This window comes from Pelophylax lessonae (assembly GCF_965119305.1).
Source record: "Pelophylax lessonae genome assembly, chromosome: 7".
Classification (NCBI taxonomy): Eukaryota; Metazoa; Chordata; class Amphibia; order Anura; family Ranidae; genus Pelophylax; species Pelophylax lessonae.
In genome coordinates this window covers 220,472,178-220,498,554 of record NC_138774.1, presented here as the reverse complement: position 1 = coordinate 220,498,554, position 26,377 = coordinate 220,472,178, and the positions used below count along the sequence as shown (strand labels likewise).

The window sequence follows — 26,377 nt, the reverse complement described above, 5'->3', positions numbered from 1 at the left end:
TCGATCAGTTTCTCAAACCCCATTTACACTGATTATGGAAATAATCACTGCTGGGCCTTCTTTCTTTCTTGGGAATAAGGCAGACTAGATTGCTCAGACCTGGAGGAAGCCTAGCAAAGGTTTTATCGTTCTTATCAATGGATATAAAGCATTAAAATAGCCAGTGAACCTAGATTATACGGTGCATCCGTATTCACAGCGTTTCACTTTTTATACATTTTGTTATGTTACAGTCTTGTTCCAAAATGGATTAAATTCATTATTTTCCTCAAAATTCTACAAACACTACCCAAGGCGTTTGTTTGAAATCTTTGCAACTGTATTAAAAATAGAAAAGAAAATAAATTTACATGTACATTAATATACACAGCCTTTGTCATGACACTCAAAATTGAGCTCAGGTGCGTCCTGTTTCCACTGATCAGCCTTGAGATGTTTCAACAACTTAATTGAAGTCCACCTGTGGTAAATTCAGTTGACTGGACATGTTTTGGAAAGGCACACACTTGTCTATATAAGGTCCCACAGTTAACCACTTTACCACCGGAGGATTTTGCTGTCTTACGTCCAGGCCACTTTTTGCGATTCGGCACTGTGTGACTTTAACTGACAATTGCACGGTCGTGCGACGCTGTACCCAAACGAAATTTACGTCCTTTTTTCCCCCTTTTTTTGGTGGTATTTGATCACCTGTGCGATTTTTACTTTTTGCGCTATAAACAAAAAAAAGAGCGTAAATTTTGAAAAAATAACAATATTTTTCACATTTTTTTTTGAAATTCCCCCCCAAAAAAATGCAAAAATCAAAATTTTTTTAAAATTTTTGGCCAATTTGTTTTCTGCTACCTATGTTTGGTAAAACAAAAATCACAATAAGCGTATTTTGATTGGTTTGTGCAAAAGTTATTGCGTTTACTAACTAAGGGAAAGATTTCTGTCATTTTTGGTGTTTTTTTTTTTTTAACGAGTAATGGTGGCGATCTGCGATTTTTTTTTGCGGGACTGCGACATTGCGGCGGACCCTTGACTGACATTTTTGACACTTTTGGGGGTACCAGTGACATTACTACAGTAATCAGTGCTATACATATGCACTGTTACTGTAAAAATGACACTGGCAGGGAAGGGGTTAATTTTATTGGAGAGGGAGGGGTTAATGTATGCCTGGTGCTTACTAACATGTGTGGGGGGAGATGACTGAGTGACACAGGGACAGATCGCATGTTCAGCTATGCTGAACCCTGCAATCTGTCGCTGTTTGTCACTTAGGAGATCCGCCCGCTTTGTTTATACGCTTTGTTTACACAAGCGGGCGGATCTCCACACTTGATCCCCGACAATCGGGGAAGAGCGGCGGTGATCACCGCCGCTCCTCCCCTGGCCCGACTCCCGCTGTGACAGAAAACAGTGGGAGCGAGCCTCCGGCGGTGCACGAGCGCCGCCCACAAGGGGAGGAGTCCAGCGATGTAGGTCTACGTCGCTGGACGGAATCGAGCCACTTTGCCGCAGTACAGTCAATGGACCGGTCGGCAAGTGGTTAACTACATGTCTGAATTAAACAACAAAAAAAACTACATGTTAGAGCACAAACCAAGCCATGAAGTCCAAGGAATTGTCTGTATACCTTTGAGACAGGATTGTATCAAGGCACAGATCTGGGGAAGCGTACAGAAAAATTTCTGCAGCATTGAAGGTCCTAATAAGCACAGTTGCCTGCATCATTCATAAATGGAAGAAGTTTGGAACCACCAGGGCTCTTCTTAAAGTGGGCCACCCAGCCAAACTGAGTAATCAGGGGAGAAGGACCTTAGTCAGGTAGGTAACCAAGAACCCGGTGGTCACTATGACAAAGCTCCAGCATTTCTCTGTGGAGAGAGGAGAACCTTCCATAAGAACAATCATCTCTGCAGCACTCCACCAATCAGGCCTATATGGTAGAGTGGCCAGACAGAAGCCACTCCTCAGTAAAAGGCACATGACAGCTCGCCTGGAGCTTGCCAAAAGACAACCAAAGGACTCTCAGACCATGAGAAACAAAATTTTCTGGTCTGATGAAACAAAGATTGAACTCTTTGGCCTGAATGGCAAGCATCATGTCTGGAGGAAACCAGGCACCGCTCATCGCCTGACCAATGCAATCCCTACAGTGAAGCATGGTGGTGGCAGCATCATGCTGTGGGGATGTTTTTCAGCAGCAAGAACTGGGAGACTAGTCAGGATCAAGGGAAAAATGAATGCAGCAATGTACAGAGACATCCTTGATGAAAACCTGCTCCACAGCGCTCTGGATCTCAGACAGGGGTGAAGGTTCATCTTCCAACAGAACAATGACCATAAGCACACAGCCAAGATAACCAAGGAGTGGCTATGGGACAACTCTGTGAATGTCCTTGAGTGGCCCAGCCAGTGTCCAGACTTGAACCCGATTGAACATCTCTGGAGAGATCTGAAAACGGCTGTGCACCAACGCTCCCCATCCAACTTGTTGGAGCTTGAGAGGTCCTGCAAAGAAGAATGGGAGAAGCTGCCCAAAAATAGGTGTGCCAAGCTTGTAGCATCATACTCAAAAAGACTTGAGGCTGTAATTGGTGCCAAATCTGCTTCAACAAAGTTTTGAGCAAAGGCTGTGAATACTTATGTACATAGAATTTTTTTTTTTCATTTTTTATTTTTAATAATCTTGTAAAGGTTTAAAACAAACTTCTTTCACGTTTGGTGTTAGTGCCGGTTCACACTACCGCGGCACGACTTCGGGGGCGACCTGTGAAGTCGCATGCACCGCGACTTCGGCGCGACTTGCACGGACTTCACATAATGGAAGTCAATGCAAGTCGCTCCCATGTCCCCCTGAAGTAGTACAGGAACTATTTTCTAAGTCGGAGTGACTTGAGTCGCTCCAATTAGAACGGTTCCCGTAGCACAGAATGGACCGCGACTTGTCAGGCTGACCAGTCGCCTGACAAGTCGCGGTAGTATGTTTGTAGAATTTTGAGGAAAATAATGAATTTAATCCTTTTTGGAATAAGGCTGTAACATAACAAAATGTGGAAAAAGTGAAGCGCTGTGAATACTTTCCGGATGCACTGAAAGTCAAAGTGAACCAGTAGCGGCTAAGCTTGCACACTAATCTGAACATTTAGCGCACATTTACATTTGCGTGGTGCCTTATGCAGGTGTGTTATGTGAAGTGTAAACGTGTGTTGCAATAAAATCAATGGTCCTCCACAATATTACTGTGGCCCAGATTTTTAATTGTTTTATTGCTGAGACTTTGCCTGTTGGGCCTGGTGGAGGGTCTGGTTCCCACTGTAGTGAAGAGCACTTCTCTCAGTCCCCTATTGTTTTATGCCAGAAAGGCAGTCACTATGTGTTGGAAAAAAGCTTTACCTCCCTCTGTCCAATTCTGGAAGCAACTGACAAATTTTAACTTACATTTCTACCAAGACACCTACCAAAATATGTGTTACCCTAAAAAGGTCTGGTCACGGTGGCTGAATGAGTCCTTCACAGCGACACTGCTTGCCCTCTAAATCGTAAGGTTACCTCTTACTAGGTGTGTTATCTTGTGGTTATATGCCCCTTCCCCCCCCCCTCCTCCAGTGGCATGAGCTAGTGTGCTAGTATATATAGTTCACTGTTAGTGTAAGTAAATTGGTTTGGCTGAGAGCCATGCCTAGGTTGAATCTGGGTCCGGGTTGAGTGATTCAGGGAGGCTGTATGACTCAGCAAGCAGCATCTCTGGTGCCTCCCCCTGTTTTCTGGAACCTTGGAGAAGCTTCCAGATGTAGTGGGTGGAGGCTAGGAGGAGCTACTTGGCATATTTATGAGGGCCCCAGCCAATCCCCAAGCAAATGGGCTGGCAGGGGGCAGGCCACCTCATAAACGAGCATGAGTCATGCCAGCAGGGGCAGTCAGGTGGAAGATGGAGATGGAGTGCTGAGGAGGCTGTCGGTGGCCTTTGAGGGCGCCCCCTAGTCTGGGGGGAGGATGACTTCGGGCCTGGGGCTCGAGTGCTGGATGGATCCCCCAAAACACACAGAGGAAGCAGAGGAGTGTATATAGACTGTACATAGATAAAGTTGTCCCTGAAGTTGTTCTGAAGTCAAGTGAGCAACCCATAATTTTCCAATTCCTATCCAAGTTCTAATCCCTAAAAAAAACAAAAGTACCAGACTAATCTCTGACTCCGAAGTGACTGAAGATTTGGTATGCCTGGCTGTGCAGGTTGGGGGATCCCTTTCTACTTGTGGCTCCTTAGGGAGTGCACTACATCCATATTGGGGTTGTTTTGATTCCTGAGCCATAGCACACCTTTTACTATACCTTCTATATTGTGCCCGGAGCCAACTTTTGTTTAACAATTTGTAAATGTTATTAATACTATTCGTTTTTCTGTGTGGTATTGTACTTATTGTCTTATATTTTTGAAGAACACCCCTGCATGGATTTTTAGCTCCTTACTGTACTTTTCTTTTTTGTATGACTGTTACCCTTGAAAAATCAATTACCAGATTGTTAGAAAAAAAAAAAAATCAATGGTCTTCTGACGTACCAACACGTCTCAGACAACAGAGGTCATCAAGTCTTTGCCACAATGAACTATTGTATGTTGCCATGCATTGCAGCACATTTCAACGCATGCTTTGGGGTCAATTCATAATGAACGGCGCTGCAATGCGTCAGCACCTGCAGAGTGGTACACTTACTCTTTGAGGGGAATCAATGGTCTCTCTGTATAGATCCAGCATGTCCCCTATTGGGTCAGTCCTATAGCTCTGTCTCCGACTTAGCAGGAGGTGTGTCAGACTTCTGCAGAGCAGTGTTAAAGTGGTGGTAAAGGTAAAGAACAATTACAGCCAGCTCCTCTGTTTTATTAATCTCTCCTACACTGTGTAAATGTTTTTTTAAAACAATGCCTGTAAATACCTTATCTGCTATTTTTTATGGCCGGTCATGTGACCTCCAGCCACTCTATTCCTCCAATCTATGAGCTACAGCAGGAGGGCCCTCTGACGTCAGACGGGGGAAGTCACATGACCGCTGTGCTGGCCGCTCTGCCCCTCCTGCTGTAGCGCTTAGATGGTGGAGGGGAGCGGCTGGAGGTCATGGGACCAGCCAGAAGAGATCAAAGATAAGGTATTTACAGGCATTGTTTTAAAAAAAACATTTACACAGTGTAGGAGAGATTAATAAAACAGAGGATCTGGCTGTAATTATTCTTTACTGTTACTGCCAGCTACTAATAGAAGCAGGAGGGGGTGGTGGAGAGGGGGAGAGACACACAGAGGAGATGACAGGGGGGGGGGGGCAAAGGAGAGCAGCGGGATGACGGAGGCACATAACTTGACCACGGTATTCAGGGATCAGAAGCCATGATTACCGTGGTCAGCACACAGAGGGGGGACACAGGAACAGGCAGGATTATCCAGGTTTTTTACAACTTAGAAAGGGCCCTATTAGACAGCACAAGCACTTTTCTGTTTAATAAGCTATAAGAGAACAGGAGCTCTTTTTTTTTTTTTTTAAGGGTTACAACTACTTTAATTTTGTCACAACATTTTCATCTACTAAATTAACAGTCGACTAAAATATGACTAAAACTAAAACAATTCAGATGACTAAAAAAACGACTAAAACTAAAATGGCCTTTTAGTCAAATAACTATGACTAAAACTTAATCTAAATCAGTACATTTTAAGCGGCTAAAATCATTTGCATTGACTAAAATCAAAATGGTTTAGTTAAATTGTAATGCATTATTTAGGCATTTCTCTAGAATTTCCAAACTCATTATACAATCCTGGAGTAAGAAATCTAATAGCATGTTATTATTTATGATATTAAGGTTTAGACATGTAAAAGGGAAGAAAGCACATGTACGTCTGGTGAAGTCATCGGTCCACCTTATGTCGCCTCTCTTCCATCTTTCCACCATTTGTCCGGCTGAGACAGCAGTGAGATAGTGGTGGGGACAGCTCCATTGTGAGCCCCTGACTACCCTACATTTCCCATGATGCTCATGCACTCTCCAGGGTAGTTGAGCATTATGGGGAATGTAGTTTCAAAACATCTGGGGTGCCAAAGTTTGCTATCACTGGTCTACACTCAGAGGCACCTGTGTTTCTTCTTTTCTACATGTTTGGAGATCACTTCTGTTCCCCCCAAGGTCTGTTGACTATCTCCCCCTGTGATTCCAAACTTGGATGATCTCACACTTATAGATATACATTGTTTATAGACTTTTTCTGATAGACTGTTACATATGAGTTAGAAATACCCTTGCTTGCATTAACTCCATTTACTTTTATTCAAAGTTTGAACATGCTCTACAGAGACAGATTTAGTTATTGTACTATACAAGTTGTATATCACAACAATTTTGGAAATTCTAGAGAAATGCTTAAAGCGTAACTCCACTTTTGTTAAGAAAAAAATATTTCCCTCTGGATGATCTCTGTACATTGCAGGGATTTTACCAAACTCTGTTGCAGATTTCTACCTTTTGTTATTCTGAAGAAATCATAGTTTGTTCCTCTGTGCCTCTGTGCTGATTGGGTCTAATGGGAGTGGTTTACTTTAGGCATGCCTGTGGCAGAAGCAGTGCAGCCTTTTTACAGGACATCAGAGCGGCCCAGGGGGCAACTGCCCCCTGGCCCAGTCCTCCCCTGGGCGCTGGGCCAATCATCAAGTTGCAGTGCTGTTACATATAAGGAGGGGAGTTAGTCACATTATCTTTATCCATACCTGGAAGTACCCAGTATTTCCTTTGCTTCCAGGGGCTAAGCAGAGCGGCAAGGGAATAATATGTACAAATGCCAAGTTATGGGCGCTCCTATAGAAGAGAACTGATGGGTTCTCTTCTATAATAAACTGTTGTGAGTATAGGCGAGGGCGGAGTCCTATAAGGCGCACATCACTACAAAAACCTGTATGTGCGGAAAGTGAAAACAGCCTCAGCCCAGGCTCCATACAGGCCACCCCCCCCCCCCCCCCCCAATGTGTTTCGCCCCAACCACGAGGCTTAATCATGGGGAACATTTTTGTAGTAATGTGAAGCTTATAGGACTTTTTTCTCTTTGTAAGGAAATAAATGAAATGTGAGTATGTGCTTCTAAAGAGGGACCATTAAAGGGAACATTTTGCTTTGCCTTGTATGGACTAAGCACAGGTCAGTTTAAAAACAGACCTAAAGTCCTAATTATAAAAAATAAAAAAAAAAACAAGGAGCAGGCAGGCTCTTTATTGCACAGGAGACATGCATTGTCTCTTCAATAAAATATACTTACCTGCCTATTTGCAATCGTCTGTGGAATGTACACTAAGATGTGCATGTGCAGCTCACTTTACATTCCAGCACAGTGCCTGTGTGCCGGGGTGACTGTACATCCCGCACTGGCCGATCAAGATGGCCAAGGACCCACACCCAGAAAACCTGAGAAGAAGATGCTGGTGTTGGCAATGGACCCCAGACCCTTGAAGCAGAGGTAAGTATTGCAGACTTCAGTTCCTTTGTAAAGTGGTTGTAAACCTTCAAAAATTAAAATGAGCCAAGCATTTATTTCTATAGTGTGTGTAATGCGCCTGAATCCAAAGAACCTAATGTGATTTCTGTCTGCACTCTTTTTCCTCTGACATCTGCATGAATAAGTTCTGACAGGTTGTGCCAACTCCAAGTACTTGAGGGGGATGGGGAGCAGGTGATTGACAGCCTCAGCTATGCAGGTTTTCCTATTAGATTGTGTAGAGGGGATGTTTTAATTTCCTCCACTCAGGTCTCAGATTACACTCAGCTCTATATTGTGTACTGTGTGACATCAGATCCCCGCCCCCTGATTTCTGACGATCAGAAATACTGTGTGAACTGTATACTTCGAACAGCTGTGGATAAAAGAGGGCTGCAGATAAAAAGGTACGCATTATGGAGAGTGATTTGTTTCTATGTATGACTTGAGGCCAGTCACTTCACTGGGTATATGTAAGGGTTTACAATCACTTTAAGGTCGATTACAATAATAACACAATATGCGGTCACTAAAAATACATTATAGTACACAGGTCAGGGTGGCTTACCTTCATCATTATCCTTCCGCAAGTGGTCAATCATATACTGGATGGGATCTTCTGGTCTGTCAATGAGGAGCTCTTGCACCATTTTCTGAAAAATATTATTTCCCATATTTAAACAGACAGCAGTACACAGAATCACTCACATCAGTCCCTTCTGCTGACAATGTGAGGCCTCTGCCAAAGTCAAATACACACAATGTTGGCACCACTTGGGTGTTCTGATTTCTTAAAATTGTCATGGCTGTTGTGGGTGCTATGTCTATTTCAGCATAGGAATTATGACATTTATTATTTAGGTGATTAAGAACAACCTATATGTACTGTAACAAACCGCAACCCACACTGTGTTTGTGGGATTCTGTCAGTATACATCTTCCTCCAGTCTTGAACATAGGTATCAGATATTCTAGCCGTCCCCCATACAAAACTAGACGGAACTTAGCTTGTAAAGAACTGGAACCTTTATTGAAAAAAACTCACATCGAATATACACAGGATGGAAAGCCCCCACCTGATCAGGTTACCCCACTAGGTCAGGTGCCTGATTACATTATCATATGCACATGAAATTGTGTAAAGAAATAGAATAAACCTGAACTGATTATCTAGCCATCTGGACAGAAACAACATGTGAGTTCATTAACAATGGGACAGACGGGCTTAACAGAAAACACATCACACCTTAACCACTTCCATACAGAGCAGTTTGACACCCTTCCTGCCCAGACCAATTTTCAGCTTTCAGCACTCTCACACTTTGAATGACAATTGCTCAGTCATGCTACACTGTAACCAAACTAAATTTTTATCATTTTTTTCACACAAATCGAGCTTTCTTTTGGTGGTATTTGATCACAACTGGGGTTTTTTTTTTTCGTGATATATGCAAAAAAAGAGCAAAAATTTTGAAAAAAAAACACTTTTTTTTAGTTTCAATTATAAAATTTTGCAAAAAATTAATTTTTCTTCATACATTTGGGCCAAAATGTATACTGCTACATGTCTCTGGTAAAATTAACCCAAATTAGTGTATATTATTTGGTCTGTGTGAAAGTTATTGAGTCTAGAAGCTATGGTACCAATTACTGAAAATTGATCACACCAGATGTACTGACTGCCTATCTCCTTTCTTGAGGCCCTGAAATGTCAGGACAGTACAAATACCCCCCAAATGACCCCTTTTTGTAAAGTAGACAGTCCAAGGTATTTAGTAAGAGGCATGGTGGGTTTTTTGAAGTTGTAATTTTTTCCCACAATTCTTGGGAACATGAAGAAAAAAATTTTTTTTTCTTTTTTTTCCCACAAAGTTGTCAATTTATAAGCTATTTCTAACACATAGCATGTACACAGCAAAAAATACACCCAAAAATACATTCTGCTACTCCTTCCGAGTATGGCGATACCACATGTGTGAGACTTTTACACAGCCTGGCCACAAAAAGATACTCCACGTCCAAGAAGCACCTTCAGGCGTTCTAGGAGCATAAATACACATAAAACTTTCTTACTACCTATCACACTTTTCAAGGCCCTAGAGCACCAATACAATGGAAAAGTCCACAAAATGACCCCATTTTGGAAAGCAAACACTCCAACGTATATTCTATGAGGCATTATGGGTCCTTTAAACATGTCATTTTTTTCCACAGGTTTTTGGAAAATGTGGGAAAAAAATGAAAACTTTTTTTTTTTTACACAAAGTTGTCAATTTATAGGATATTCCTAACACATAGCATGTACACAGCAAAAATGACACCCCAAAATACATTCTGCCACTCCTCCTGAGTATGGCAATACCACATGTGTGAGACTTTTTCACAGCCTAGCCATATAGAGGGGCCCAACATCCAAGGAGCATCATCATGCATCCTAGCCACTTGCCTAGGCCTATTTTTGACATTTGGTGTTTACACTGCTTAGAACCCCCAAACATTATATATTTTTTTTTAGCAGAGACCCTAGAGATTAAAATGGAGATTATTGCAATATTTTTTATCACACCGTATTTGCGCAGCGGTCTTTCAAACGCAATTTTTTTGGAAAAAATTCACTTTTTTAAATTAAAAAATAAGAAACCAGTAAAGTTAGCCCAATTTTTTTCCATAATGTGAAAGATAATGTTACGCCGAGTAAATAGATACCCAACATGTCATGTTTCAAAATTGCGCACGCTCATGGAATGGCGACAAACTTTGGTACTTAAAAATCCCCCTAGGCGACAATTTAAAAATTTCTACAGGTTGCCATCTTTGAGATATAGAGGAGGTCTAGGGCTCAAATTATTCCCCTTGCTCTAACGATCGCGGCGATACCTCACATGTGTGGTTTGAACACCGTTTACATATGTGGGCGGGGTTTCCGTATGCGTCGCTTCTGCGCGCGAGCTAACGGGGACAGGGTGCTTTAAGTTTTTTTTTTTTTTTTTTTTACTATTTATTTTATTTATTATTTTTTATTTTTACACCGTTTAACAAAAAAAAAAAAAAAAAAGGATCATTTTTATTTCTATTACAAGAAATGTAAACATTACTTGTAATAGAAAAAGGCACGACAGGACCTCTTTTTTGTGAGATCTGGGGTCAAAAAGTCCTCAGATCTCACAAGTACACTAAAAGATAGAAAAAAAAAAGAAAAGAAATTATTATATAAAATGAAGGAAAAAAAAAGGACCTTTAAACCGGTTGCTAGGCAACAACATTTTCCATAGCTCCGGTCCTCCAAGACCATAGAGTCAAGTGAGGGCAAGCTTGCCCTCACTCGACATCCTGTCTGTGAGGATCCGGGACCGGATCGTTTTCCCCGCTGTCGGCGGGTCCGGTAAGCGGGGAAAAGGACCGGACGCGGCGGGAGGGGGGGGGGGGACACCTCTTCCGCCATCCCAGAAGGGTGATCCCATGGTGAATCCGCCGCTGGGACAACCCTTATCGGAAAGCCAACCGTCCACCGTTTAAAAAAATACCAGGGTTATGGCAGCTATCTGCTGCCATAACACCGGTATTTAGGTTTAAACGAGGACGTATATAAACCTTTTTGGACTTGGACATGGTGGCTGTATGAAGGGCGACAGGTACTTTGCTGGGCAGGTGACAGGTACTCTGGTACTGATGAGCAGGTGGCAGGTACTCGGGTACTCCGATAGGCAGGTGACAGGTACTCGGGTACTCTGATGGGCAGGTGACAGGCAGGTGATAGGTACTGATGAGTAGTACTGATACTGATAGGTGATACTGATACGTGATAGGTACTGATGAGTACTGATGAGTAGTGATGGGTAATGATGAGCAGGTGGCAAGTACTTGGGTACTTCAGGCGTCAGGTACTCTGATGAGCAGGTGGAAGGTACTCGGGTACTCTGATGGGTAGGTGACAGGTACTCAGGTACTCTGATGAAGGGTACTCCGTTGACAGGTACTCAAAGTACCCGAGTATCCGTCATCAGAGTACCCGAGTACCTGTCATCAGAGTACCCGAGTACCTGTCATCAGAGTACCTGCGTACCTGTCATCAGAGTACCCGAGTACCTGTCATCAGAGTACCCGAGTACCTGTCCTCAGAGTACCCGGGTACCTGTCATCAGAGTACCCGGGTACCTGTCATCAGAGTACCCGGGTACCTGTCATCAGAGTACCCGAGTACCCGTCATCAGAGTACCCGAGTACCCGTCATCAGAGTACCCGAGTACCTGTCATCAGAGTACCCGAGTACCCGTCATCAGAATACCCGGGTACCTGTCATCAGAGTACCCGAGTACCTGTCATCAGAGTACCCGAGTACCCGTCATCAGAGTACCCGAGTACCTGTCATCAGAGTACCTGAATACCTGTCATCAGCCCATCAGAGTACCCGAGTACCTGTCATCTGAGTACCTGATGGGCTGGTGACAGGTACTCGGGTACTTTGATGGGCTAGTGACAGGTGCTTTGATGGGTTAGTGACAGGTGCTCTTTATTGGGGGGGTGCAATCAGTGTGTTTGGGGTGCACTGTACTTGGTAACTAGCTGTTACCACACTCTCTTCCTCACACAGGATCAGTGTGTGAGGAGGAGAACACGGTGACAGCTAGTTACCGTGTTCTCTGTTGACATTTGTGACCGGCTGTGATTGGACACAGCCGGTCACGTGGTAAAGAGCCAATTTCATTGGCTCTTTACCTAGATCGGGGATCGACTCTGTCCGAGGGACGAGCCTCGTCCCCGATCGCTGCTCTGCGCGCCCCCGGGGGCGCGCACTGCAGAGAGAACGAGCGGCTCATGCTGGAGCCGCTCATGTGATCGGCTGTGATTGACACAGCCGATCACGTGGTAAACAGCCAATTTCTATTGGCTGTTTACCTTGATCGGGGATGGGCTATGTCCGAGGGACGCGCAGTAGCAGCTAGAGCGGGCGGACGTCATATGACGCCCGCCCGGATCCGTACAACCACCATGCCGACGTCATATTACTATGACTCGGTATGGAAGTGGTTAATACACAGACCATAGGAGGAGACCACCAGTGACTGACTGTCCATCTCTGACATTGAAGAACATGGAACAGAGGCAAATGTGATTAGCTCTTTCAATGAACATGTTCAGAATCAAACAGGCCAGGAATAGTCTTCAGATATTTCTTGAGATATATGGTGGATAAATATTACTGTCCCATTTGAAGTAATCCAAACCATATTCTCAGTGTCCATTAAGTATCTGTCCATTTCCTTGGTCACCCTGTGTCCCCTAATAGACACAGGGTGACTTACACATAAGATGGGGCTTAGAGGGGGATTTCCCAACCTCTCTAAGGTAAGCGGTGTTCCACGGGCCCCCAAACCAAAGTGTCTCCCGTCACATTTTCTTCCCTGGTGAAGGATATTTCCTTTAGAGGAGTAATTATGAAGTTATCCTTCAATCTGCATACAAACACTAACTAAATACACTGAGACAACAATCTGTGTATTTATGAATGAAGCCTGCATATGGTATTTTCAGGATTCATTCACACAGAAGATGCTATCAGAGGGGAATGCCCCCCAAACCTGGCAGATTACTCCTGGATAGCCAGGGGAGGGATGCCAGCAATAAACTTTCTGGTCCACAATCAGATGGGCGACAACCCTGCTAGCCCTATACGCACCAATTTTTATTCTTCGTGTTTTGATATGGATCTACAATCTGTTAAATTCTGGTAAAAAAAACACAATTTATTATTTATTATAGATATTTAAAGCGCCAACAATTTACAGTCTATGAGTGCAGGAACTTAAAGTAAAGAGCTGCGTAGACAATCTAAGGTCCCTACCTCCCATGCATACACATACTAGGGCCAATTTAGAAAGGAGCCAGTTATCCTACCAGCTTGTCTTTAGAATGTTGGAGGAAAGCGGAGTACCTCCACACAAGCGCAGGAAGAACATATCATCCCTATGCAGGTAGTGTTGTAGTAGGGATTTGAATCCAGGACCCCAGTGCTGTAGGGCAGAGGTGCTAACCACTAATTCAATGTGCTTCCAGACATTTTCCAACTTTCCTCAATCCATCTTTTTTCAAATAAAAAAATAAAGACTGATCACAAGTGGGGAAAATTAACTCCATGTGTGCTTTTATTTTTCTTGTATTTCATTGGAACTCTTCCTTACTACTCCTCACTTCTACTCTTCCTTAGTACTCCTTACCACTGCTACTCACTTCTACTCTTCCTTACTACTCCTCACTTCTACTCTTCCTTAGTACTCCTTACCACTGCTACTCACTTCTACTCTTCCTTACTACTCCTCACTTCTACTCTTCCTTAGTACTCCTTACCACTGCTACTCACTTCTACTCTTCCTTACTACTCCTCACTTCTACTCTTCCTTACTACTCCTCACTACTACTCTTCCTTACTACTCCTCACTACTACTCTTCCTTACTACTCCTCACTACTACTCTTCCTTACTACTCCTCACTTCTACTCTTCCTTACTACTCCTTACCACTGCTACTCACTTCTACTCTTCCTTACTACTCCTCACTTCTACTCTTCCTTAGTACTCCTTACCACTGCTACTCACTTCTACTCTTCCTTACTACTCCTCACTTCTACTCTTCCTTACTACTCCTCACTACTACTCTTCCTTACTACTCCTCACTACTACTCTTCCTTACTACTCCTCACTACTACTCTTCCTTACTACTCCTCACTTCTACTCTTCCTTAGTACTCCTTACCACTGCTACTCACTTCTACTCTTCCTTACTACTCCTCACTACTACTCTTCCTTAGTACTCCTTACCACTGCTACTCACTTCTACTCTTCCTTACTACTCCTCACTACTACTCTTCCTTAGTACTCCTTACCACTGCTACTCACTTCTACTCTTCCTTACTACTCCTCACTTCTACTCTTCCTTACTACTCCTCACTTCTACTCTTCCTTACTACTCCTTACCACTGCTACTCACTTCTACTCTTCCTTACTACTCCTCACTTCTACTCTTCCTTACTACTCCTTACCACTGCTACTCACTTCTACTCTTCCTTACTACTCCTCACTTCTACTCTTCCTTACTACTCCTCACTTCTACTCTTCCTTACTACTCCTTACCACTGCTACTCACTTCTACTCTTCCTTACTACTCCTCACTACTACTCTTCCTTAGTACTCCTTACCACTGCTACTCACTTCTACTCTTCCTTACTACTCCTCACTACTACTCTTCCTTAGTACTCCTTACCACTGCTACTCACTTCTACTCTTCCTTACTACTCCTCACTTCTACTCTTCCTTACTACTCCTCACTTCTACTCTTCCTTACTACTCCTTACCACTGCTACTCACTTCTACTCTTCCTTACTACTCCTCACTTCTACTCTTCCTTACTACTCCTTACCACTGCTACTCACTTCTACTCTTCCTTACTACTCCTCACTTCTACTCTTCCTTACTACTCCTCACTTCTACTCTTCCTTAGTACTCCTTACCACTGCTACTCACTTCTACTCTTCCTTACTACTCCTCACTTCTACTCTTCCTTAGTACTCCTTACCACTGCTACTCACTTCTACTCTTCCTTACTACTCCTCACTTCTACTCTTCCTTAGTACTCCTCACTTCTACTCTTCCTTAGTACTCCTTACCACTGCTACTCACTTCTACTCTTCCTTACTACTCCTCACTTCTACTCTTCCTTACTACTCCTTACCACTGCTACTCACTTCTACTCTTCCTTACTACTCCTCACTTCTACTCTTCCTTAGTACTCCTTACCACTGCTACTCACTTCTACTCTTCCTTACTACTCCTCACTTCTACTCTTCCTTACTACTCCTCACTACTACTCTTCCTTACTACTCCTCACTACTACTCTTCCTTACTACTCCTCACTACTACTCTTCCTTACTACTCCTCACTTCTACTCTTCCTTACTACTCCTTACCACTGCTACTCACTTCTACTCTTCCTTACTACTCCTCACTTCTACTCTTCCTTAGTACTCCTTACCACTGCTACTCACTTCTACTCTTCCTTACTACTCCTCACTTCTACTCTTCCTTACTACTCCTCACTACTACTCTTCCTTACTACTCCTCACTACTACTCTTCCTTACTACTCCTCACTACTACTCTTCCTTACTACTCCTCACTTCTACTCTTCCTTAGTACTCCTTACCACTGCTACTCACTTCTACTCTTCCTTACTACTCCTCACTTCTACTCTTCCTTAGTACTCCTTACCACTGCTACTCACTTCTACTCTTCCTTACTACTCCTCACTACTACTCTTCCTTAGTACTCCTTACCACTGCTACTCACTTCTACTCTTCCTTACTACTCCTCACTACTACTCTTCCTTAGTACTCCTTACCACTGCTACTCACTTCTACTCTTCCTTACTACTCCTCACTTCTACTCTTCCTTACTACTCCTCACTTCTACTCTTCCTTACTACTCCTTACCACTGCTACTCACTTCTACTCTTCCTTACTACTCCTCACTTCTACTCTTCCTTACTACTCCTTACCACTGCTACTCACTTCTACTCTTCCTTACTACTCCTCACTTCTACTCTTCCTTACTACTCCTCACTTCTACTCTTCCTTACTACTCCTTACCACTGCTACTCACTTCTACTCTTCCTTACTACTCCTCACTACTACTCTTCCTTAGTACTCCTTACCACTGCTACTCACTTCTACTCTTCCTTACTACTCCTCACTACTACTCTTCCTTAGTACTCCTTACCACTGCTACTCACTTCTACTCTTCCTTACTACTCCTCACTTCTACTCTTCCTTACTACTCCTCACTTCTACTCTTCCTTACTACTCCTTACCACTGCTACTCACTTCTACTCTTCCTTACTACTCCTCACTTCTACTCTTCCTTACTACTCCATACCACTGCTACTCACTTCTACTCTTCCTTACTACTCCTCACTTCTACTCTTCCTTACTACTCCTCACTTCTACTCTTCCTTACTACTCCTTACCACTGCTACTCACTTCTACTCTTCCTTACTACTCCTCACTACTACTCTTCCTTAGTACTCCTTACCACTGCTACTCACTTCTACTCTTCCTTACTACTCCTCACTACTACTCTTCCTTAGTACTCCTTACCACTGCTACTCACTTCTACTCTTCCTTACTACTCCTCACTTCTACTCTTCCTTACTACTCCTCACTTCTACTCTTCCTTACTACTCCTTACCACTGCTACTCACTTCTACTCTTCCTTACTACTCCTCACTTCTACTCTTCCTTACTACTCCTTACCACTGCTACTCACTTCTACTCTTCCTTACTACTCCTCACTTCTACTCTTCCTTACTACTCCTCACTTCTACTCTTCCTTAGTACTCCTTACCACTGCTACTCACTTCTACTCTTCCTTACTACTCCTCACTTCTACTCTTCCTTAGTACTCCTTACCACTGCTACTCACTTCTACTCTTCCTTACTACTCCTCACTTCTACTCTTCCTTACTACTCCTTACCACTGCTACTCACTTCTACTCTTCCTTACTACTCCTCACTTCTACTCTTCCTTACTACTCCTTACCACTGCTACTCACTTCTACTCTTCCTTACTACTCCTCACTTCTACTCTTCCTTAGTACTCCTTACCACTGCTACTCACTTCTACTCTTCCTTACTACTCCTCACTACTACTCTTCCTTAGTACTCCTTACCACTGCTACTCACTTCTACTCTTCCTTACTACTCCTCACCACTGCTCCTCACTTCTACTCTTCCTTACTACTCCTCACTACTACTACTCCTCACTTCTACTCTTCCTTACTACTCCTCACTGAAAGAGAATTGAGCAAGAGTTCTTCCATTTTAGTTTTAGAAGACATTTTGTGAACATTGAGCATGCATGAGATTTATATTTTGCTAAGAACAAATTCTAGTTAGGTCTCAGTGTCCTTCGTTTCTTTCTTATCTTGTTCTTCCCAGACACAGCTGGATTTTGATGAGAACAAAGCCATGCTAATGTTTCTTCTCTCTACAGAAAGTCACACATGATACAATGTATATTTGTGGGAACATTTCAAGGGGGCGTATCTGTATTCTCATTGTTCTCCTGTTGGGGACATTTCATCATATAAACTGTATGAAAATAAACCTTTTGTCAGATGACTTTGAGCAAGCAACGCTTCCGAGTGTCTCTTTGTTCAGAGTAATCTCCGGGCCCGCTGGGACTTGTGGTGCAACCGGGGCAGGTCATCAAGCCTATACTTCACTGGGAGTGATTTAATGCCAACACTCACTACTACTCCTCACTTCTACTCTCCCTTACAACTCCTCACTTCTACTCTCCCTTACTACTCCTCACTTCTACTCTCCCTTACTACTCCTCACTTCAACTCTTCCTTACTACTCCTCACTTCAACTCTTCCTTACTACTCCTCACTTCTACTCTCCCTTACTACTCCTCACTTCTACTCTCCCTTACTACTCCTCACTTCTACTCTCCCTTACTACTCCTCACTTCAACTCTTTCTTACTACTCCTCACTTCAACTCTTCCTTACTACTCCTCACTTCTACTCTCCCTTACTACTCCTCACTACTACTCTTTCTTACTACTCCTCACTTCAACTCTTCCTTACTACTCCTCACTTCAACTCTTCCTTACTACTCCTCACTACTACTGTTTCTTACTACTCCTCACTTCAACTCTTCCTTACTACTCCTCACTTCAACTCTTCCTTACTACTCCTCACTTCTACTCTTCCTTACTACTCCTCACTTCTACTCTTCCTTACTACTCCTCACTACTACTCTTCCTTACTACTCCTCACTACTACTCTTTCTTACTACTCCTCACTTCTACTACCACTCCTCACTTCTACTACTACTCCTCACTTCTACTCTTCCTTACTCCTCACTTCTACTCTTCCTTACTACTCCTCACTACTACTCCTTAATTCTACTCCTCACTACTACTACTTAATTCTACTCCTCCCTACTACTCCTCACTTCTACTCACTTCTATTCTTCTCTACTACTCCTCACTTCTCACTCACACGGAAGGTGGGAACTATAGAGGTGATTGATGGAAAACCCCTTGGTGATGGTTAGAACTCCACAAGTAAGGACTGCAAGGAAGTAGTGGGGTGAGGGCTCTGGTAAAGCACACAAGGTTGTCATACTGATGTTCCTATGATAGTGTGGTGAAGGTATGGTGACTTTGTTTCATAATTTGTGATTGATAAACTCGGTTTTTTCTAAGCGATACCACAGTTTGTTACTTTTGAAGACCCTTTTGATGGGCGTTTTACTGCGCTTTCATTCCCTTCCCCTTTTCATTAACCACAGGCTCCAGGAACACCACCACCTATTAGCTGACTCTGTTGCTATCATTAGATATCATCCTGGTCTTACCGCTGTTTTTTATCCTTTGTTGCTTGCAGGAGTAGAGGGTAGGAGTAGTAGTAAGGAAAAGTAGTGGTGAGGAGTAGTAGGTAGGAGTAGTAGTAGGTAGGAGGAGTAGTAGGAGTAGTAGTGAGGAGGAGTAGTGAGGAGTAGTAGGTAGGAGTAGTAGTAAGGAAGAGTAGAAGTGAGGAGTAGTAGGTAGGAGTAGTAGTGAGGAGGAGTAGCAGCGAGGAGTAGTAAAGGAAGAGTTGAAGCGAGGAGTAGTAAGGAAGCGTAGAAGTGAGGAGTAGTAGGTAGGAGTAGAAGTGAGGAGTAGTAGAAGTAAGGAGTAGTAGTGAGGAGTAGTAGTGAGGAGTAGTAGGTAGGAGTAGTAGTGAGGAGTAGTAGGTAGGAGTAGTAGGTAGGAGTAGTAGTGAGGAGTAGTAGTAGTAGTGAGGAGTAGTAGTGAGGAGTAGTAGTGAGGAGTAGTAAGGAAGAGTAGAAGTGAGGAGTAGTAGGTAGGAGTAGTAAGGAAGAGTAGAAGTGAGAAGTAGTAGGTAAGAGTAGTAGTGAGGAGGAGCAGCGAGGAGTAGTAAGGAAGAGTAGTAGCGAGGAGTAGTAAGCAAGAGTAATAGCGAGGAGTAGTAAGCAAGAGTAGAAGTGAGGAGTAGAAGGTAGGAGTAGTAAGGAAGAGTAGAAGTGAGGAGTAGTAAGGAAGAGTAGAAGTGAGGAGTAGTAGGTAGGAGTAGTAGTGAGGAGGAGTAGCAGCGAGGAGAAGTAAAGGAAGAGTTGAAGCGAGGAGTAGTAAGGAAGCGTAGAAGTGAGGAGTAGAAGTGAGGAGTAGTAGGTAGGAGTAGAAGTGAGGAGTAGTAGGTAGGAGTAGTAGTAGGTAGGAGTAGTAGTGAGGTAGTGAGGAGTAGTAGTAGTGAGGAGTAATAGGGAGGAGTAATAGGTAGGAGTAGTAGTGAGGAGTAGTAGTAGTGAGTAGTAAGGAAGAGTAGAAGTGAGGAGTAGTAGGTAGGAGTAGTAAGGAAGAGTAAAAGTGAGAAGTAGTAGGTAAGAGTAGTAGTGAGGAGGAGCAGCGAGGAGTAGTAAGGAAGAGTAGTAGCGAGGAGTAGTAAGCAAGAGTAATAGCGAGGAGTAGTAAGCAAGAGTAGAAGTGAGGAGTAGTAGATAGGAGTAGTAAGGAAGAGTAGAAGTGAGGAGTAGTAAGGAAGAGTAGAAGTGAGGAGTAGTAGGTAGGAGTAGTAGAAGTAAGGGGTAGTAGGTAGGAGTAGTAGTAAGGAAGAGTAGAAGTGAGGAGTAGTAAAGGAAGAGTTGAAGCGAGGAGTAGTAAGGAAGCGTAGAAGTGAGGAGTAGAAGTGAGGAGTAGTAGGTAGGAGTAGAAGTGAGGAGTAGTAGGTAGGAGTAGTAAGGAAGAGTAGTAGGTAGTAGTAGAAGTGAGGGGTAGTAGGTAGGAGTAGTAAGGAGGAGTAGTAGTGAGGAGTAGTAGGTAGGAGTAGTAGTGAGGAGTAGTAGTAGGGAGGAGTAGAAGTGAGGAGTAGTAGGTAGGAGTAGTAGTGAGGAGTAGTAGTGAGGAGTAGTAGGAAGGAGTAGTAGTAGTGAGGAGTAGTAGTGAGGAGTAATAGGTAGGAGTAGTAGTGAGGAGTAGTGAGGAGTAGAAGTGAGGAGTAGTAGGTAGGAGGAGTAGTGAGGAGTAGTAGTAGTGAGGAGTAGTAGTGAGGAGTAGTAGGTAGGAGGAGTAGTAGGTAGGAGTAGTAGTGAGGAGTAGTAGGTAGGAGTAGTAGAAGAGAGGAGTAGTAGTGAGGAGTAGTAGAAGTAAGGAGTAGTAGGTAGGAGTAGTAGTGAGGAGTAGTAGGTAGGAGGAGTAGTAGTGAGGAGTAGTAGTGAAGAGTAGTAGGTAGGAGTAATAGGTAGGAGTAGTAGTAAGGAGTAGTAGTGAGGAGTAGTAGTGAGGAGTAGTAGATAGGAGAATTAGTGAGGAGTAGTAGGTAGGAGTAGTAGTGAGGAGTAGTAGGTAGAAGTAGTAGGTAGGAGTAGTAGTGAGGAGTAGTAGGTAGGAGTAGTAGGTAGGAGTAGTAGTGAGGAGTAGTAGTAGGTAGGAGGAGTAGTAGGAGTAGTAGTAGTGAGGAGGAGTAGTAGTGAGGAGTAGTAGGTAGTAGTAGTAGTGAGGAGTAGTAGGTAGGAGTAGTAGTGAGGAGTAGGAGTAGTAGTGAGGAGGAGTAGTAGGTAGGAGTAGTAGTGAGGAGTAGTAGGTAGGGGTAGTAGTAGGTAGGAGGAGTAGTAGTGAGGAGTAGTAGTAGTGAGGAGTAGTAGGTAGGAGTAGTAGTGAGGAGTAGGAGTAGTAGTGAGGAGTAGTAGGTAGTAGTAGTAGTAGTGAGGAGGAGTAGTAGTGAGGAGGAGTAGTAGTGAGGGGGAGTAGTAGTGAGGGGGAGTAGTGAGGAGTAGTAGTAGTAGTAGTAGTGAGGAGGAGTAGTAGGTAGGAGTAGTAGTGAGGAGTAGTAGGTAGGAGTAGTAGTGAGGAGTAGTAGTGAGGAGTAGGAGTAGTAGTGAGGAGTAGTAGGTAGGAGTAGTAGTGAGGAGTAGTAGGTGTGAGGAGTAGTAGTGAGGAGTAGGAGTAGTAGTGAGGAGTAGTAGGTAGGAGTAGTAGTGAGGAGTAGAAGTAAGGAGTAGTAGGTAGGAGTAGTAGTGAGGAGTAGTAGGTAGGAGTAGTAGTGAGGAGTAGTGGGTAGGAGTAGTAGGTAGGAGTAGTAGTGAGGAGTAGTAGTGAGGAGTAGTAGTGAGGAGTAGTAGTGAGGAGTAGTAGTAGTGAGGAGTAGTAGGTAGGAGTAGTAGGTAGGAGTAGTAGTAGTGAGGAGTAGTAGGTAGGAGTAGTAGTGGGTAGGAGTAGTAGTGAGGAGTAGGAGGAGTAGTAGTAAGGAGTAGTGAGGAGGAGTAGTAGGTAGGAGTAGTAGTGAGGAGTAGTAGGTAGGAGTAGTAGTAGGTAGGGGGAGTAGTAGCAGTAGTAGTGAGGAGGAGTAGTGAGGAGTAGTAGGTAGGAGTAGTAGTGAGGAGTAGGAGTAGTAGGTAGGAGTAGTAGTGAGGAGTAGGAGTAGTAGTGAGGAGTAGTGAGGAGGAGTAGTAGGTAGGAGTAGTAGTGAGGAGTAGTAGTGAGGAGTAGTAGTAGGTAGGAGGAGTAGTAGTGAGGAGTAGTAGTAGTGAGGAGTAGTAGTAGTGAGGAGGAGTAGTAGTGAGGAGGAGTAGTAGTAGTGAGGAGTAGTAGTAGTAGTGAGGAGTAGTATTGAGGAGGAGTAGTAGGTAGGAGTAGTAGTGAGGAGTAGTAGGTAGGAGTAGTAGTGAGGAGTAGTAGTAGTGAGGAGTAGTAGGTAGGAGTAGTAGGTAGGAGTAGTAGTGAGGAGTAGTAGGTAGGAGTAGGAGTGAGGAGTAATAGTGAGGAGTAGGAGTAGTAGTGAGGAGTAGTAGGTAGGAGTAGTAGTGAGGAGTAGGAGTAGTAGTGAGGAGTAGTGGGTAGGAGTAGTAGGTAGGAGTAGTAGTGAGGAGTAGTAGGTAGGAGTAGTAGTGAGGAGTAGTAGTAGTGAGGAGTAGTAGGTAGGAGTAGTAGGTAGGAGTAGTAGGTAGGAGTAGTAGTAGTGAGGAGTAGTAGGTAGGAGTAGTAGTGGGTAGGAGTAGTAGTGAGGAGTAGGAGGAGTAGTAGTAGTAAGGAGTAGTGAGGAGGAGTAGTAGGTAGGAGTAGTAGTGAGGAGTAGTAGGTAGGAGTAGTAGTAGGTAGGGGGAGTAGTAGCAGTAGTAGTGAGGAGTAGTAGTGAGGAGTAGTAGGTAGGAGTAGTAGGTAGGAGTAGTAGTCAGGAGTAGTAGGTAGGAGTAGTAGTAGGTAGGAGGAGTAGTAGGAGTAGTAGTAGTGAGGAGGAGTAGTAGTGAGGAGTAGTAGGTAGTAGTGAGGAGTAGTAGGTAGGAGTAGTAGTGAGGAGTAGGAGTAGTAGTGAGGAGGAGTAGTAGGTAGGAGTAGTAGTGAGGAGTAGTAGGTAGGGGTAGTAGTAGGTAGGAGGAGTAGTAGTGAGGAGTAGTAGTAGTGAGGAGTAGTAGGTAGGAGTAGTAGTGAGGAGTAGGAGTAGTAGTGAGGAGTAGTAGGTAGGAGTAGTAGTAGTGAGGAGGAGTAGTAGTGAGGAGGAGTAGTAGTGAGGGGGAGTAGTGAGGAGTAGTAGTAGTAGTAGTAGTGAGGAGGAGTAGTAGGTAGGAGTAGTAGTGAGGAGTAGTAGGTAGGAGTAGTAGTGAGGAGTAGGAGTAGTAGTGAGGAGTAGTAGGTAGGAGTAGTAGTGAGGAGTAGTAGGTAGGAGTAGTAGTGAGGAGTAGTAGTGAGGAGTAGGAGTAGTAGTGAGGAGTAGTAGGTAGGAGTAGTAGTGAGGAGTAGAAGTAAGGAGTAGTAGTGAGGAGTAGTAGGTAGGAGTAGTAGTGAGGAGTAGTGGGTAGGAGTAGTAGGTAGGAGTAGTAGTGAGGAGTAGTAGGTAGGAGTAGTAGTGAGGAGTAGTAGTGAGGAGTAGTAGTAGTGAGGAGTAGTAGGTAGGAGTAGTAGGTAGGAGTAGTAGTAGTGAGGAGTAGTAGGTAGGAGTAGTAGTGGGTAGGAGTAGTAGTGAGGAGTAGGAGGAGTAGTAGTAAGGAGTAGTGAGGAGGAGTAGTAGGTAGGAGTAGTAGTGAGGAGTAGTAGGTAGGAGTAGTAGTAGGTAGGGGGAGTAGTAGCAGTAGTAGTGAGGAGTAGTGAGGAGTAGTAGGTAGGAGTAGTAGTGAGGAGTAGGAGTAGTAGTGAGGAGTAGTAGGTAGGAGTAGTAGTGAGGAGTAGGAGTAGTAGTGAGGAGTAGTGAGGAGGAGTAGTAGGTAGGAGTAGTAGTGAGGAGTAGTAGTGAGGAGTAGTAGTAGGTAGGAGGAGTAGTAGTAGTGAGGAGTAGTAGTAGTAGTGAGGAGTAGTAGTAGTAGTGAGGAGTAGTATTGAGGAGGAGTAGTAGGTAGGAGTAGTAGTGAGGAGTAGTAGGTAGAAGTAAGGAGTAGTAGGTAGGAGTAGTAGTGAGGAGTAGTAGGTAGGAGTAGGAGTGAGGAGTAATAGTGAGGAGTAGGAGTAGTAGTGAGGAGTAGTAGGTAGGAGTAGTAGTGAGGAGTAGGAGTAGTAGTGAGGAGTAGTGGGTAGGAGTAGTAGGTAGGAGTAGTAGTGAGGAGTAGTAGGTAGGAGTAGTAGTGAGGAGTAGTAGTGAGGAGTAGTAGTAGTGAGGAGTAGTAGGTAGGAGTAGTAGGTAGGAGTAGTAGTAGTGAGGAGTAGTAGGTAGGAGTAGTAGTGGGTAGGAGTAGTAGTGAGGAGTAGGAGGAGTAGTAGTAAGGAGTAGTAGTAAGGAGTAGTGAGGAGGAGTAGTAGGTAGGAGTAGTAGTGAGGAGTAGTAGGTAGGAGTAGTAGTAGGTAGGGGGAGTAGTAGCAGTAGTAGTGAGGAGGAGTAGTGAGGAGTAGTAGGTAGGAGTAGTAGTGAGGAGTAGGAGTAGTAGTGAGGAGTAGTAGGTAGGAGTAGTAGTGAGGAGTAGGAGTAGTAGTGAGGAGTAGTGAGGAGGAGTAGTAGGTAGGAGTAGTAGTGAGGAGTAGTAGTGAGGAGTAGTAGTAGGTAGGAGGAGTAGTAGTGAGGAGTAGTAGTAGTGAGGAGTAGTAGTAGTGAGGAGGAGTAGTAGTGAGGAGTAGTAGTAGTAGTGAGGAGTAGTATTGAGGAGGAATAGTAGGTAGGTGTAGTAGTGAGGAGTAGTAGGTAGGAGTAGTAGTGAGGAGTAGTAGGTAGGAGTAGTAGAAGTAAGGAGTAGTAGGTAGGAGTAGTAGTGAGGAGTAGTAGTGAGGAGTAGGAGTAGTAGTGAGGAGTAGTAGGTAGGAGTAGTAGTGAGGAGTAGGAGTAGTAGTGAGGAGTAGTGAGGAGGAGTAGTAGTGAGGAGTAGTAGTGAGGAGTAGTAGTAGGTAGGAGGAGTAGTAGTGAGGAGTAGTAGTAGTGAGGAGTAGTAGTAGTGAGGAGGAGTAGTAGTGAGGAGGAGTAGTAGTGAGGAGTAGTAGTAGTAGTGAGGAGTAGTATTGAGGAGGAGTAGTAGGTAGGAGTAGTAGTGAGGAGTAGTAGGTAGGAGTAGTAGTGAGGAGTAGTAGGTAGGAGTAGGAGTGAGGAGTAATAGTGAGGAGTAGGAGTAGTAGTGAGGAGTAGTAGGTAGGAGTAGTAGTGAGGAGTAGGAGTAGTAGTGAGGAGTAGTAGTGAGGAGTAGTAGGTAGGAGTAGTAGTAGGTAGGAGGGGTAGTAGTGAGGAGTAGTAGTGAGGAGTAGGAGTAGTAGGTAGGAGTAGTAGTGAGGAGTAGTAGTAGTGAGGAGTAGGAGTAGTGAGGAGTAGGAGTAGTAGTGAGGAGTAGTAGGTAGGAGTAGGAGTGAGGAGTAGTAGTGAGGAGTAGGAGTAGTAGTGAGGAGTAGTAGGTAGGAGTAGGAGTAGTAGTGAGGAGTAGTAGGTAGGAGTAGTAGGTAGGAGTAGTAGTGAGGAGTAGTAGTGAGGAGTAGTAGTGAGGAGTAGGAGTAGTAGGTAGGAGTAGGAGTGAGGAGTAGTAGTGAGGAGTAGGAGTAGTAGTGAGGAGTAGTAGGTAGGAGGAGTAGTGAGGTGTAGGAGTAGTAGTGAGGAGTAGTAGGTAGGAGTAGGAGTGAGGAGTAGGAGTAGTAGTGAGGAGTAGTAGGTAGGAGTAGTAGTGAGGAGTAGTAGTGAGGAGTAGTAGGTAGGAGTAGTAGTGAGGAGTAGGAGTAGTAGTGAGGAGTAGTAGTAGGTAGGAGTAGTAGTGAAGACATGGGCGGTAATAAAACACTTCCTGATAAAGTTTGATTTTACTGCTGCTGCTTGGAGTAATTTCAATTCACTTCCGGTCTTGGTGACAACACTGTCATGGAAAGAGGAAGTGCCCCCCAATGGGCACACAGCCTTACATACCCCAATAATAATCCGCAGACAGTGTGTGTAAAATCCTCCTAGAACTATAATACTATAATAGTGAAGACTTTATCGGAACACAGAGGACCCGTCCCCTGAGGTGTGTGCTGTGCTTTGCTGAGAGTTGTAGTTCTATGTCAGTCATGTGACCCCCCTCACCTGGATGATGTGGAACACCTGGTGCTCCTCTGCATACACAGCCATGTGTGGGGGGATTCTCAGGGGCTTGTTGGTGGCGTCCATGTCTCCTCAGATTCCCCGGACAGGCGGCAGCACTGCTCCTTAGCAACACAAGCGGCTCCCCGGTTTCCAGGCAACCAGCGTTCCCACAGACTCCAATGACGACATCCTGCCTGGACAAATGCCTGCGTTCCAAATCTGCGCATGCGCAGTAGGCAGCTGTTGTTTGGATGCGGTGCGGGTATGTTTTTCTCACAGACCACGGGTATTGTTCCGTGCTACAAACGTACATGTTGTACGATAATGAAGCTGTACGTCGTTACCTATACACACCCTTTCCTTTCCCA

The 26,377-nt window shown here is 44.1% G+C and overlaps 2 protein-coding genes across 2 annotated transcripts in view; one reads left to right on the top strand and one right to left on the bottom strand.

The window, feature by feature from the left end:
* The window catches only part of AK8 (adenylate kinase 8), a gene marked incomplete at its 5' end in the record, with an annotated part of 296,745 nt that extends 270,652 nt beyond the window's left edge, over window positions 1-26,093 (bottom strand). Inside the window, 2 exons of the mRNA XM_082262784.1 lie at window positions 8,071-8,155; window positions 26,010-26,093. Coding sequence (XP_082118910.1) covers window positions 8,071-8,155; window positions 26,010-26,093 — 169 coding nt within the window. The remainder of the gene's footprint in view (window positions 1-8,070; window positions 8,156-26,009) is intronic.
* SPACA9 (sperm acrosome associated 9) overlaps window positions 1-26,377 on the top strand; it is a gene marked incomplete at its 3' end in the record, with an annotated part of 375,668 nt that overhangs the window by 275,514 nt on the left and 73,777 nt on the right. The gene's annotated exons all lie outside the window — the stretch shown is intronic.